This window comes from Notolepis coatsorum (genome assembly GCF_963971535.1).
Source record: "Notolepis coatsorum genome assembly, chromosome: 10".
In the NCBI taxonomy this organism is placed as follows: Eukaryota; Metazoa; Chordata; class Actinopteri; order Aulopiformes; family Paralepididae; genus Notolepis; species Notolepis coatsorum.
Window position 1 is genome coordinate 39,949,638 of NC_140174.1, and position 15,142 is coordinate 39,964,779.

At 43.7% G+C, this 15,142-nt stretch overlaps 1 protein-coding gene across 1 annotated transcript in view; it reads left to right on the forward strand.

The window, feature by feature from the left end:
* The window catches only part of LOC311235544 (carbohydrate sulfotransferase 12-like), a gene marked incomplete at both ends in the record, with an annotated part of 89,524 nt that overhangs the window by 26,263 nt on the left and 48,119 nt on the right, over positions 1–15,142 (forward strand). Inside the window, 2 exons of the mRNA XM_084323013.1 lie at positions 1,819–1,882; positions 3,419–3,513. Coding sequence (XP_084179139.1) covers positions 1,819–1,882; positions 3,419–3,513 — 159 coding nt within the window. The remainder of the gene's footprint in view (positions 1–1,818; positions 1,883–3,418; positions 3,514–15,142) is intronic.

Consider the following 15,142-nt stretch of genomic DNA (forward strand, 5'->3'; position numbering starts at 1 on the left):
TGTGTGTGAGTGTGAGTGTGAGAGAGAATGACGGACAATTGCTTGCTGTGTGAGAGAGAGAGAGAGTGAGAGAGAGAGAGATAGAGAGAGAGAGAATTAAGTACATTTGCTGAAATACAGTTGTTCTTAGTTTTCTCACTTGCTATGTGAGAATGTTAGTTATTATGTTCTCAATGCCCCTTGCATTGTATGAGTTGTGTGGAAGCGTTTGCTAGTTCTAGTGCTATCCCTTTGTACATTGTGGCTGTGTCTGACAAAAGTTAACAATAAATAATGTTATTAGGAATACATTTGCCTCCTGCGTGAACTGTGCATAGCTGAATAGACTGTATTTTAACGCCGGTCATATGGTGGTACTTGGAGAGCCAGCTACGTTCTCAGGTGGTACTTGGTGTAAAAAGTTTGAGAACCACTGATCTATAGCACCTTTAAATCTGTATACGGATTTACAGATCTGTGTATGGATTTACAGATCTATGTACCGATTGAGATACACAGCTCTCCACACACGTTTCCAAATAATATTGGAACAATAATGGCCCCATAAGGAAGCCACAAGGCTGAACACTCAATGTAAAAATGTGCTATTCTACACAGCACACCGACGCACAGTTGGCCACATTTGTATAATATACTAAGGCTCTGGGGAGCTAGGCTAATGCTACACACCGGGCTAGGCTCGCAAACTTGTCTGTACGTTCACAGAATAAAGCATGCAAAAATAAAAAAAGAATGCTGCCAGTGGCTAGGGAGGCTAATAGCCAGAAGGACTTATCTAAACCATTCTGACTAGCGGAGTGCCTTGGCTGCTCTGACCTGCACACCAAAGGGGAACAAGAGAACACAGGGGCAAAGCTAAAATTAGGCTGCCTACTAATACTTACACTATCAATAAAAACAACAAAGGTGATAAGGAAGGGAACGTACAAACAACAGGGAGACAAGCAACTAAGGGGAGGGGGGGGGGTATAAAGACCTGATTCCCAATCCCCCCCTCCTACCAGTGCGTGGCCGTGTAGGGTAGGGTGTCCTGATCCTTTTGTGGATCAAGGGGTAGTGGTCATGGCCCTCCAAACGGAGTGTTTTCAGATGCTGACTCTAAACGGTGTGGGAGGACGTAAATGACTTGCGTCTATTTTGTACGTATCAGTCTATTTGGTTTTTGCAGAACTTAGCTCAACGCCTTTCCCTTTTAGAAAAAAAGTTTTTTCTCCAGATGCACACCATTCCAAAAAATATTTACAATATTTCTCTTGCTCCAAATCAGGAAAGGTTAATGGCTATAGGTATCTTTGGATATCTTTCAATTTAACAATCAGATATGGGTAAACTGCTCAACCGGACAAATCAAGCGGTACCGCTCTTCATTCCGGGTTAGTTTTCTCCATGGCCTGGGGTCAGTCCCGGTCTCAATGTAAATTATCAACCCATACCCCTTCATTCTGAAGAGCCACTACCCAGCTTAAAGGACATGCCGTCATGTAGTACGAGACCGGTCTCATTCTGCTATTCTGTATCTCCTTTCTGGTTTTATTTCCAAGGCCTGTGATGTCATTATCTTCCTAAGAGAGACAGCAGAAGGAGGGGAGAGGGGCAGCCACAAAAACATAATAGTCAATAGAAGACAAACAATGAAGCCCGCTACCCCTCGCCAATTATATTACATAATCCAGCAGCCTCATATTGCAATCAAGGTTCAATGGCCATGTTCTCTGTCAGGCCTTCACACAATCTGGGCAAAATGGCTGTTAGTAAAAAAATAACTAAAAACAAGGACACAGGATAATGTTCTGTTAACCTGTGACATCTGTTTAACAGGTGGCATGTACCAATTGGAAGAGGGTAATGTTTGTCCTGATGAACCAGACTGAGCCATACCAAGGTAATTAAATTATATAAAAGTGATATTGTAAAAATATTTACATCATCATATTTTATATCACTCATATTTGTACAACTTCATGAGAAGATGATGCAGCTTGATACTGACTTGTTCTCTACATCTAGACACTGACTTGTTTTCTACATCTAGACACCGACTTGTTTTCTACATCTAGAGACACTGACTTGTTTTCTACATCTAAACACCGACTTGTTTTCTACATCTAGATACTGACTTGTTTTCTACATCTAGTATTATGATGCAGCTTGATACTGACTTGTTTTCTACATCCAGACACCGACTTGTTTTCTACATTTAAGCAATAATACACTCGAACCAGTGGAATATCAGGAATATTGCCACGGCTGTGATGCGTCCGCAGGCATCACAGAGTGGCAATATTCCTGATATTCCACTGGTTCAAGTGTATTATTGCTTTTATACAGCAAGTTGCACCGTCGGGAAAAATATAGGATCAACTATTCTAGGGTCTTTTATATCGATTTCAGTGAACTTGGTGTAGAATTTTTTTCCTAAAGATGTATCGTCGCTATGGAATTTCAAATGGAGTAAGCTATCAACCAGCTTGGCAACGCAAACGAATGATATATTACTAGTCTAATTTAACGTACCTGTTAACTATAAATGAGTGGAAAGATATAGATGACGGTCCTACATCTATCCACTCGTTTATAGTTAACGGGTACGTTAAATCAAACGTAATGTTGTCTGCGGAGTAGGTCATGTTGACAGTTTCCGTTTGATGAATGGCAGTTGAAACTTTCTACAACATTCTAAAGCCAGTGCAGTGGTATATTCATGGTGATTTAACCGTGAGTGTATCATGAATATACTCACGGCTTAGAACGCTCTCGACCAATCACAATGCGTGGTCGGACCTACCTGTTGTATAACTAGTATTGTGATGCAGCTTGATACTGACTTGTTTTCTACATCTAGTATTGTGATGCAGCTTGATACTGACTTGTTTTCTACATCTAGTATTGTGATGCAGCTTAACACTGACTTGTTTTCTGCATCTAGTATTGTGATGCAGCTTGACACTGACTTGTTTTCTGCATCTAGTATTGTGATGCAGCTTGACACTGACTTGTTTTCTGCATCTAGTATTGTGATGCAGCTTGACACTGACTTGTTTTCATCTAGTATTGTGATGCAGCTTGACACTGACTTGTTTTCTACATCTAGTATTGTGATGCAGCTTGACACTGACTTGTTTTCTACATCTAGTATTGTGATGCAGCTTGACACTGACTTGTTTTCATCTAGTATTGTGATGCAGCTTGACACTGACTTGTTTTCTACATCTAGTATTGTGATGCAGCTTGACACTGACTTGTTTTCTACATCTAGTATTGTGATGCAGCTTGACACTGACTTGTTTTCTACATCTAGTATTGTGATGCAGCTTGACACTGACTTGTTTTCTGCATTTGTGATGCAGCTTGACACTGACTTGTTTTCTGCATCTAGTATTGTGATGCAGCTTGACACTGACTTGTTTTCTGCTTCTAGAGCCATACCAGGATCCCAACTCTGTATCTGTGGATTGGGTGCACACTCCTAAACTGTTCCCTCTTCTCAACAGTTTCCCTCGACCAGAAATGAAGGTGAATTCATAGCATGGCTGTAGTAGTATGTCAATGCAACACAAGTACATGGAGTACTGTACATTCAGGGACCATTTCATGTGATTATGTACCAAGGACCCCCATTTGAAAAGATAGTTGTTTTTTAGCTGATCTTTTTTGTTTATTTGACAATTTTTTAAATGCAAGTCTTGCATACTAAAATGATCAAGGATGGCACAGAAAAGACTTATTTCCATTGTGGTCCTTGGTCTCAGCAGCACATAGTATTTTCATACACATCAGCCTACAGTAGGCTATATGGCTAAAAGTCAAATGTAAAATACATTGTTAATAAAAAAAATAGCATACACTAAAGCAGGAAGCCTCCCTCCACTCTCAGTCTCCTGAGTTTACTCTGGGACATTTTCTAGGAGCCATTTCCTAGCATTAACCTTGAAATTATACAGGTTCAATCCCTGTTTGATGGTCAAAGGCAACTCATTCCACTCCTGTGTGAGTAAATAAGCATTGTTTCATCTTTGTTCTACATCTAGCAGGTTGGCTAAGCTAGATCTGGTTATTTGGCTTTGTGATTCCAAACACTAGGGAATATATAACCTCTGACCTCCATAAGATATGAGGCAATCCACTTTACAGCTCCATCATTCATTCCCAGAGCCTTCAGCTTATGCATTTTTACTCCTATGCATCACTAATTCCACCTGGGAATTTTGTGTATTTAGGGCATTGCTTTTGCCCTTTTTTCCAAGATCATTTCATCTTTCAATACCTGTCAGTTGTTCAACATTAACCTGTTAAGCCCTAGCCATATTTTCTGAAAATGTGCCTACAAGTACATACCAAGTAAATGGAAGATTGCTCCACTTCTACAAGGTCCATTTGCATGTTCTTATCTATGAATCGGCCAAAATCTCTTAAAACCCTTTTAGCACTAAGCATGAACATTCCATTCTAAAAATGAACTTGAACAGGTTTTTGATGAATATCTGTTTGTGGTGTTGTGGAAAACATTACAGCCATGACAACAAATGACAGAATCACCATAGCATGTGCCCCAGGAATGACAGGAAACAGGTCAAATCAAATCAAATCAAATTTATTTATAGGGCCCGACAACACACGTTAATGTCCCCATGGGCCGTACAGATCTTCTTTAAACAAGTCAAGAAGAAAACATAACAATAAGTCAAGAACAGAACAAGAACACCATAAGGTGCAAACATTTTTAGATGGATGCAAATAAATGAAAGAATGCAAGCACTCCCAGACATACCCCACGCGAAGGTAAGGAAAAACTCACTAAAACCTAACAATAGGGAAAAAAGCTCCACAGGCAGTGTGGAGGAGAGAAACCTTAGAAGGGCCATTCAAGGGGGGATCTCCCTTCTTAGATGTTGGTGATAGTAGTGTTGCAGACGGACAGTTGGTAAGCATGCACTCATGTGTGTAGTGGAACACAGATGAGTGATTTTGGCGATCACCCCGAAGATGAGTAGGGGCGTTGTCATGCCACTTGTTGGAGAGAGGCGCTTTTTCACCCTCATCTCATCTTGACAAGCGATTATCATGAAGTTTGTGTCTCTTTGCAAATGTTCACTGCTAAGAGCGTACAGACAGTGTTTAGCACTCAGTGTCCTTAGATATCCCTGGGTGGTCAAGTTGGAAAACATTCCCCCCCCCCCAGGTGTCTCCTCTGTAAGACAGAAATTAAAACAAAAACAGGGCAGTATCTTGCAAAAATATAATTTCCAGTGTGATTGCTTACATCACTTTGAATGTTGAATTGACATTAAAGTTTGGATTACTAAAGTTAGAATTGTCTTTCTAAATCTTCTAGGATTCAGCTACTGGTGAACCAGTTTGCAATGGCTAGCATGAATCCATCTATACCACCTATATAAACAACACTGCAGACCCTATAGAAGGGACTGAGAAATCAGATAATCAGGGTCTGAGGTCAATTACAAAAAAGAATAAAAACAGCGTGTTGTAAATTTCAGCTACCTACCAAGCCCTTGTTTGGAACGGAGCGTTCCCAAAACAAACACCATAACTGAGCACAACAGGATCTCAGAGATGTTGGTTGGAGAACTCTATTGTTAAGGCGAGACAGCACCCCCAAAATTGCCTTTTTGCTTTTTTTCGACAATATTGAGATTTTGTTATATTTTGCTTCCTAAACATGTCTTCTATGAAACTAGTGACAATAAAATGTCAATAACACACATTTAGTTGTTTATTTGACTTCATTTTGCCTGATTGCATCCATAAATGTGCACATATTTAATGGGGAAGTGCCTCATTTGCATATATAAACATAAAATTCAGGAAACTTGCAATATATTTTTTCTTAGTTTATATGTACATAACAAACTGGGAAAGTTTCATAGTGATATCTATTCAAGTATTTTTTTTCTTCCCTATTAGGGGGTGCTGTCCCCCCTTAATTTGCTTGGCATAGCTGCACAGCCAAGCTGCCCTCCCCTCTGAGCGGAGAGATAAGGTAAAACAAAACAATAAAAACTATAATAATTTTGAGGCAAAGCTCTAGAGAAATAATCAAATACTCACATCACTGGAATGATGGACTTGAACTTGATAAGTATTACATATGTATAGTATTACTACTACATATTATATAGTATCAAAATAGTATTAAATATTTATTATATGAAAAGGACACTTTTGCCTTCCCACCTTGCCTGCCTTAGAAATATTCCCAGTACCCACAACCACGGTGTAGTTAAATCCGTGGTTCGAGGCACTAAGGACAAACAATGAAATCATGCATTGAACCAAGTCTCTGAACACAATGGTGTCTGTGTACTTATTCAATTCTATTTTGGTGTCTGATATTGCATAGGTTTTATCTAAACGTTGACACATATTTCAGGTGCCTTTTTGTAATGTGAATTTAAAAAACAAACACAAAACAAAAACACTATTTGATCACCTTGTTATGTACCATGAGCCTGATCACTGCTGTGTCACTGGGCATGCAGGTGAGGGCTACTAATTAGCTAATTGCTGCTGATTGGTTACCTGCTGGCATGGTTAAAACCAGGCCTTGACACACATGCAGGTCTGTCTGTGGTTAGGGGGAGAGTTGTCACATTCTTCCTATCCTTGTACTTTAGTTTACACCAGTAATTCCTTGTTAGAGTAGCATTTTGAGTTTGAGCACGGGTTTTGGTGTTGGTTTGCGTGCCTTTGAGCCAGGGTCGTAACAGTTGGGCGCTCGTCCGGGATATTTACCCCTAGAAATTGTTTGGTGGTTTTTTTGTGTTGCATGGTGTGTCATGGTGCTATGGTTTGGGTGGTGTTCGTTACATATTGTGTAACGTGGGGGCTTGAGCCGTTTCATCAAACAGGTGAGTATGCCTTATTTGTTTGTAATTTGATGTGACTACTTATGCTGTTAAAATATATAGTTTAGTGGGCACCACATGTAGATAGGGACATTATTTTCTGGTTGTGGGTTAGCTTCCTGTGCACCACATACTCCTGGGGCAGTCAGGGAAGTGATTAGCACCATCTACTTGTCTGGTACCATACCATGTACTGGACGGGTGGATGGTCAAATATGATCTTTGGCTGGTAGCAGGTGTGGTTGAAGATAGTTAGGTCTACAGGGCATTAGCTTAAGGGTAGGTAGATTAGGGGGCCAGAAAACACAGATAGTGTGGTAGGGCCTGATTTAGTGTTTCTTAGGGTAGACATGTGGTGGGCCGGTTTTGACTGCAGTTTAGATGTAGAAGCGTAAGTAGTCATGTCAGGTTAGAAGGCGCACCTGTTTGAATTTGTTTGTTGTATTTATTTTGTTTGTTTTGAGTGTTTGGTTAGCATACCTGTTAGCACCTGACCTCCTGCGTGTATGACACGTCTATTTATTTCAGGGTGGTTGTTTTTTATTTAATTTTTTGCAAATTAGAAAGGTGCGCTCAGTAGAGCACACATTTCCACCGCGTCCCTTTATGGTTATTAGTATTGGCATTAGCATTCTTTATGGTTCTTCAGTGGTTCTGTAGTGTGTCTTCAGTGGTTCTTTAGTGGTTCTTTAGTGGTTCTTCAGTGGTGCTTCGTGGTTCTTTGTGGTTCTTCAGTGTTTCTTTAGTGGCTCTTTGGTGGTTCTTTAGGTAGATTGTGGGTGTGCTAGGGTGCTTTTGGCAGTTTTTTTTTGGTGACTCTAAGGTGGGCAGGGTGTGGCGCTGGTGCAGTAAAGATGGCTTCCATCAAGGACTTTGTTGATCACCCGTCTCATGACATGTTGGAGAGGTTTTCCAAGGAACAACTTCTAGAACTTGCTGTACACTACAGGGTAGAGCTTACTGCAAGTGAGAAACGTTTGAAGCCAACTGCCTTGAGTGCTTTGAGGGTGTTACTCATTAGAGAGCAGGTGCTTGTGGCGAGGGTGGAGGAGCCTCCTTTGTCTGACGTGTCTCCGCTATTATCTGGTGCAGAGGGTGAGTGGAGGATTAGAGAGTTGGAGTTTAAGGAAAGACAGCTACTACAGGAGCGGGAGGAGAGGAGAGAGGAGCGTGAGCATGAGCGTGAGCGGGAGCTTAAGGAGCGTGAGCTTAAGGAGAGGAGAGAGGAGCGTGAGCATGAGCATAAAGAGAGGAAAGAGGAGTGGGAGCTTAAGGAGAAACAAATGTTGCTGGAGCACGAGCGTGCGCAGAAGGAGCTTGAGTATAAGCATGCTGCCTTGCAGGCGGGTGCTCTGCATTCAGAGTCACGTTCCGGTTTTGATGTAGGCAGGAATATTAGGATGGTGCCTCCATTTTTTGAGAAAGAGGTGGAAAGATATTTTCCCCTTTTTGAACGGGTGGCAACCACATTGAAGTGGCCTGATACAGCCTGGACACTGCTGCTGCAGTGTGTTCTTATTGGTAGGGCACAAGAAGCCTATACTGCTCTGTCCCTTGAACAAAGCGCTGACTATGAGCTTGTTAAAGCTTCCATATTGAGGGCTTATGAGTTGGTCCCCGAGGCCTATCGTCAGCGTTTTAGAGCCTATCGCAGGTCGGAAGGTCAGTCTTATGTTGAATTTGGAAGAGAGAAGGAGAACCTGTTTGACAGGTGGTGCACTTCTCAGAAAGCAGAGTCAAGAGAGCAGCTTAGACAGTTGATTCTCCTAGAGGAGTTTAAGAGATGTGTTCCTGATACCGTTTCCACTCATCTGAACGAGCGTAGGGTATCGAAGATAGGCGACGCCGCTGTCTTCGCTGATGAGTTTGTGTTGACACACAAGTCCGTTTTTTTGGAGGACTACCGTGTTGAGTCCAGGGATAGGCGTCCTGTTCAGGGGGGCCGTTTCCCAAAACCTGTGTCTGCTGGTCAGTTAACTTCACCTCCTAGGCGGGGTGGTTCTGCTGGTGCATTCCCAGAAGGGATTATCTGTTTCTACTGTAAAGAACCTGGTCATATCGTTGCTGGGTGCCCGGTGCTTGAGCAGAAAAATTTCAGAACAGTGGCTCTGGTAGAAACCATATGCAGAACACCTTTGCCAGCGTTAGATGGTGATGGGGGAAGTATCAAACGTGTGGACAAAGAGCTTGAGGGTTCCTCAAGATTTATGATGGATGGATTTGTTTCCCTGACTAATGCACTAGAGTCCAAACAGGCTATAACAATTTGGAGGGATACCGGTGCTTTTCAGTCCCTCATTCTGGAGGGGGTTTTGCCGTTTTCAGAGAACTCTTCTTTGCATTCCGGTGTCGTTGTTCGGGGCTTTGGGGGTGGATTTGTGGATGCACGTTTGCATGAGGTCACGCTCAATTCTCCCTTAGTATCAGGCAATGTTGTTGTGGGGGTATGTTCTCACATTCCCATAAGAGGGGTGTCCTTCATTCTAGGGAATGATTTGGCTGGTGACAAAGTGTTGGCTACTCCAGTTGTAACTCCCATTCCTGTGGTTTCTGAGGTCCCTACTGAGCTGGCACAGAAACATCCAGGAGTGTTCCCTGTGTGTGCTGTGACACGGGCAATGTCAAAGGACGAAAGTGATGTTGTTGGTACTTCGACTTGGGACATTACACTTGGTGACACATTCTTTGTTGAATTGAAAAGTGTACCTGTTGAGAATTTTGGAAAACACACTGTGGATGTACCTCTGCATAATGATTCTTTTGATTGTGCCTTTGTGTTAGGCCCGGTGGTGAAGCCAGGGTTGACATGTGTGCCGGAGAGGCATGTCGTAGGAGATGATCTGGCAGCACAGTGTCTCAAGGTCTTCCCAGCCTGTACGGTGGCTGAGGCCATGAACGAATTGGAGGATGAGTGTGGGAAGGATGCTATGAGAGGTGCTGTTGATTCATGTGACACCGTTCTAGTTGAAGGGGCTACTAGGCCTGACTTAGGCTGCCAGCCTTCCCGCAGTAGCTCTATTGTCCCTAATGTTTCACTTGTGGGCAGGGATGGTCCCAGTATGTCAGTTGATGATTCTGACATTCATCCACGTGTCCACACTGATTCTCTGCCATGCACTAGGTGTGATGGTCAACCTAGTTACATGTATCCTGTGGAGCAGGAGCCACCTTCGCGACCTGGTCTGTTGGGTGGCAGCCATTTTGATCAGGACAATGTTATTTTGTGTGACGCCATTTTGGATGGTCTTCCAGACGCTTTTGTGACTGACGTATTGCCATGTTCCAGGGACGGTGGGGCTGTATCTGAGGCGGTACAGGCTACTCTGGATGTTCACGGTTTGCGGTATCCTGAACTGCCAGTGCCAGGTGGGATGGATATGGGCGTGGTGGTGGTATCAGAGATCTATGGTTTTTGTTTTTCTGTGTTCTGTCCTGTTGAGCGCAGTGAGATTAGTTCTCAAATTGATTTTGGTTTGCAGTCTATTTTTGACAGGTCGGTATCGGTGGAGGGGCCTGTTGAAAGGGAGCTCGTATATGATACGGTCTTGGTTGGTCGACAGGGTCCTAAGTCTTACGCCTCAGCGGAGGAGGCGCCTGCCCCACTGCAGCCATGTACCGCAGTGGCGGAACCTTTTGTGAGGTCTAGCTTGCCCGAAAGTCGGGACAGGGTTGTTTTTTGTTTTACACAGCATTGGCAAATGTTCCACGCTGGGGAGAATACAACACGGTTGGTGGTCGTGTTCGACAGGGGCTGGCCCGTTATCGCTGTGGTGGTAGTGGCCCTGACAACTAATAGGTCACGGTTTTTTGTTTTGTTTATGGGTTTATGTGTTGTGGTTGCCTCTTGGGCAACCAGTTTGGTGGGGGAGGTGTTATGTACCATGAGCCTGATCACTCCTGTGTCACTGCCTGATCACTGCTGTGTCACTGGGCATGCAGGTGAGGGCTACTAATTAGCTAATTGCTGCTGATTGGTTACCTGCTGGCATGGTTAAAACCAGGCCTTCAGACACACATGCAGGTCTGTCTGTGGTTAGGGGGAGAGTTGTCACATTCTTCCTATCCTTGTACTTTAGTTTACACCAGTAATTCCTTGTTAGAGTAGCATTTTGAGTTTGAGCACGGGTTTTGGTGTTGGTTTGCATATAGGTTGCGTGCCTTTGAGCCAGGGTCGTAACACACCTCAATACTCAATTTGTAAACATCTTTCATTCTGACAGTAATAGATTCCAAACAAAGTTCAGTATATATTACCAAATATTTTTTATTATGATATTGTAGTGCCTGTAGTGTGTGTTTTACTTGCCTCATTTGACGATCTCAGCTGGTGGCCCTCTCTCTCTCCGCCATCCAAAATACCCGGGCTGGTCCAGTCTGATGGTTCCTCTCGGTCGCCCCACATGGTTTTCTTCTTTATCACAGTTTCTGTACTCATTGTTCGTTTCCACACAACTGAAACAGGCACAAAAACACTCTGTCAATAAGGTTGCTAGAACTACCTCTTCCTCTGCTGAAGGAGGATTGGTGAATGGCGGTGACCTCATTGAGGTTGGTGACAGCTTTGATGAGTTAGGATTGTTGGAACTGTCTCTTAGATTTCTTGGCTTTTCATTGTATCTTTGTCCAGCATGGTTTCGATAAGGTTGCTGTCCCTATTGTGATGGTTTCAGCTATGGGCTGGGTAATTAATCGGAAAAAAATCGCGATCTCGATTCATAGATTTCTAAATTATGACGATTTTCTTTTATAACATTTTTCTTTTCTTTTATTTATTTTTACTTTTTACTTAACTTTTTTAAATGATGACCATTCTGACTTGAGTTATTTTGTATGTTACAAGTTTAAGTCAAGCACTTTAATATATGTTATAAGTTTAAGTCAAACACTTTGATTATGTTATGTTGTCTGTTTAAGAAAGAGTGCAATAAATGATTTTATTGAAAAAATAAGAATCGTGTGAGAGAATCGTGATCTCAATTCTTAGAGAGAAAAATCGTGATTCACATTTTAGCAAGAATCGCCCAGCCCTAGTTTCAGCTGTGTCCGACTGTGATGGTTTCAGCTGTCCCATAGCTGGGTGGTGTTGATCTGTAGCTGCAGAGTGCAGAATGGAGCCGGCGCCTCTGCTGTTGGCTGCCGTGTAGGCAGTGGCGTCGTTTCAGTAAAAGCCAAGGTATTGCAATTAGGGAGGGTGGGGGGGTGAAGGGGGGGTTTCCCCCCCATGGTGGATTTCTTTTGTAAAATCAGTTGCGCAATAGTCACTTTTGGTGAGTTGTTTCTATACAATTCACTTATATGACATTTAGGTATGACACAGGACTACATTTTCCTTAGGTACGGTTTTGAGGTGTGTGTTCAACAGAATGTAGTATCAAAAACACGTTCACAAAAAGTATGGGTTACTGAATGCTGAACTGCACTGTTATAATCACTAAGCCATTGTAAGACCTCTGTGTCCCTGTATCACTTGTCTCTGCTGCCCTTTGATTAAAAAACGTCTGTATGTCCATTTTCCTTTTTTTGTGTGGCATATTTTGAGTTAGTCACCTATAGTAAAAGTCACCTAGTAAAAGTGAGATAATTGAAAATATCAAAACATGCTAGGGCTGTACCGAATAGTTCAAAGCTTCGTTCCTAATGTTGACATTCGAATTCTAAATAAACATAAAAAAAAAAATTATTATAAATTTTTTTCTATTTTATTTTTATTTTTTTGCCAAGGTATGGCGAGTGCCATACCTTGCCATACCAAAACGACGCCCCTGCATGTAGGGTCTCTGCCTCCTGGTTCTGGAGCAGTGGGGTCAGCTGTGGTCAGCTGCATCTGCCTCATGGTTCTGGAGCAGTGAGGTCAGCTGCGGTCAGCTGCATCTGCCTCCTGGTTATGAAGCAGTGGGGTCAGCTGCATCTGCCTACTGGTTCTGGAACAGTGGGGTCAGTGCATCTGGTTCTGGAGCAGTAGGGCCGGCGGGCATGGATAGGCATAGAGATGGAGGAGTCCACCCTGAGAAACGACAAAGGGATATAGATATAGGTGGGAGAGGGAGAGATAGAGAGAGATGTTGTGAGTGTCCTGTATTTTTCTCACTACCAGCCATTTTTTCCCTTCTTCCTCCCCTCTCTGCTTCCATTTTCCACGCTTAAAATTTGTTTGCCTGTTCTTCAAATTTGTTCACATTCACTCACACATTCACACACCGGCGGCTCCTCTGGTAGCGGAGGATCTGAGACGCAAGCTCTTCGCCTCTGCTCGTTCCCGTCGTAGGAGGGTGGCCTGCAGGGGCGAACGGCCTGGTTTTGGTGAGCTGCTGGAGCCAGACGAGGGTGCTTCTGCTTCTCCATGTCCGATGGAAACAGAGGATTTTATGGTGGAAGCAAGGGCGCTCTTGTTTGACGCCCCGGTGGGGACGCATCACTCTCCCCCTCAGGGTGTGGCAGGGGGTGGTATGTCCCCTTGGGGTCCCTCGTACTCCGGTGTTGGGTTAGAACCTCCGACTCGGAGACAGGATGCCCTGCTATCGGCCACATCGGATGGTGGCACCACAATGAGTGGTAGCCTCCCGTACGTGAGGGACGCGAGCTGCGTGGAGGACAGTGCGCATGGGGAATTACATGCCTTGTTCCCGGAGCTCATGGCGGCAGCCGCAGCCGCTAATGGCGTGCCGCTGCCGCAGCCACTGCCTGCACCTGTCCCCGATGACTTGATAGGTCATCTATGGCAATGTCGTCCTGTGAGGGAGACGGGCGTTGTCTGCCCATTCTTCCCCTCAATGGAGGCCTACGTGCGTCAGGGACAGGTGATCTCCCGCATCACCGGCCTTACCCCCGCCTACGTGCAAGTCACGCGGGTGGTGGGTTTGATCGAGGGACTGAAGGAAGGGGTGCCTCGGCTTGATAGCCCGATGGCGTCTCTCCTTTGTCCTGAGGTGGTGTGGGAGCCGTTAGGGAAGCCGGTTCCCCAAGGGAAATCGGCTAAGCAGTTGGCCAACTGGAGTGACCAGTCATTCATCGCCTCGACTCAGAGCCTAGCTGCGACGTCCAACATTGCGCAGCTAGCGCGCTTCATGTCAGGGATGATGGCGGGCGGTACGGTGCTGGAGGAACACCATCAGTTCCTGCACGCCGGAGTATTGCAGTATGACGCAGAGCGTCACTACACTCATATAACTATGGTTATATACATAACCGTACGTTCCCTATCTTAGGGTGCAGTTCTAGGCCTGGGTCCTACACAGTTTTAAAGCCTGACAGTCTTTCTTGTTTGATACCCACACAGTTTAATACCTGACAGTTTTGAACCTGTAATGAAAAGTAATAAACAGAGTAAAATAGTACAGTGCAATAAAATAGTCTTGTCTCTCTTGTTCCTCTAATTTTCAATATCCAACATTTTGACTTTCTTCCTTCTCAACTGAATTATTTTTTCTTTCAATCTTTCTTCAAGTTTGTTTAAGATTTTCAAAAAGAATGATCCCCCCTGCGGGAATTCATACTCTTTAACCCAATAATACATATATGTTACACTGTCAGAACCACAGCCCTTCCTCACATATCTTACCTTTTCACTTTCCCCCTGCGCAATAGAAATGGTGCTTTACCCAGGCATGCAGTGCTCATGGGACGGGGTTGCATGGCGTACCAAACTTCTTTGAGCAGGAGCACGTGCACGCACATGCATGCGCGTGCACATGCCATCATTAGAACACAGTGCGACCACCTATGAAATCACCACTGCACCACTGGCTTTACCCAAGTTAGTTAACAGGATTTTTTGGTTTCTGACTTACGTTACAGAAACAACAGAGAAGCTCACTCTATGGGTCCGTTTTCTAACTTACTTAATAGAACAACTCCTATTCTACTAGCAGGGCAGCTCCCTATTCCCTTTGAGTCCAGTTCTAAACCAAAAATACTTTGATTCCCTTTTCTCAAAGTCCAGTCCTCCCTCCGGGACTGTACAAATAGAACAAGTCCCAAACAAAGCAGCTGTCTCTTCCTTTGAGCCCTTCTGAACAGGTCAGGTCGTATATGAACAACTGAAACAGGTCAACTGAAACAGGTCATACAGACTAAATGGACCAGTTCTGAATGAACCCTTATAGAACAGAGCAGTGCCTTAAAAATACTTTGATTCCCTTTTCTCAAAGTCCAGTCCTCCCTCCGGGACTGTTGTTTGAAACTATTGGGAGTACCCCTTAATCTACCCTAATTTCCTCTTGAAATTAGGGTAGATTTACAGTCCTAAATTCCCTTTTTTAGGACGCTTGTAAGAACCCAAA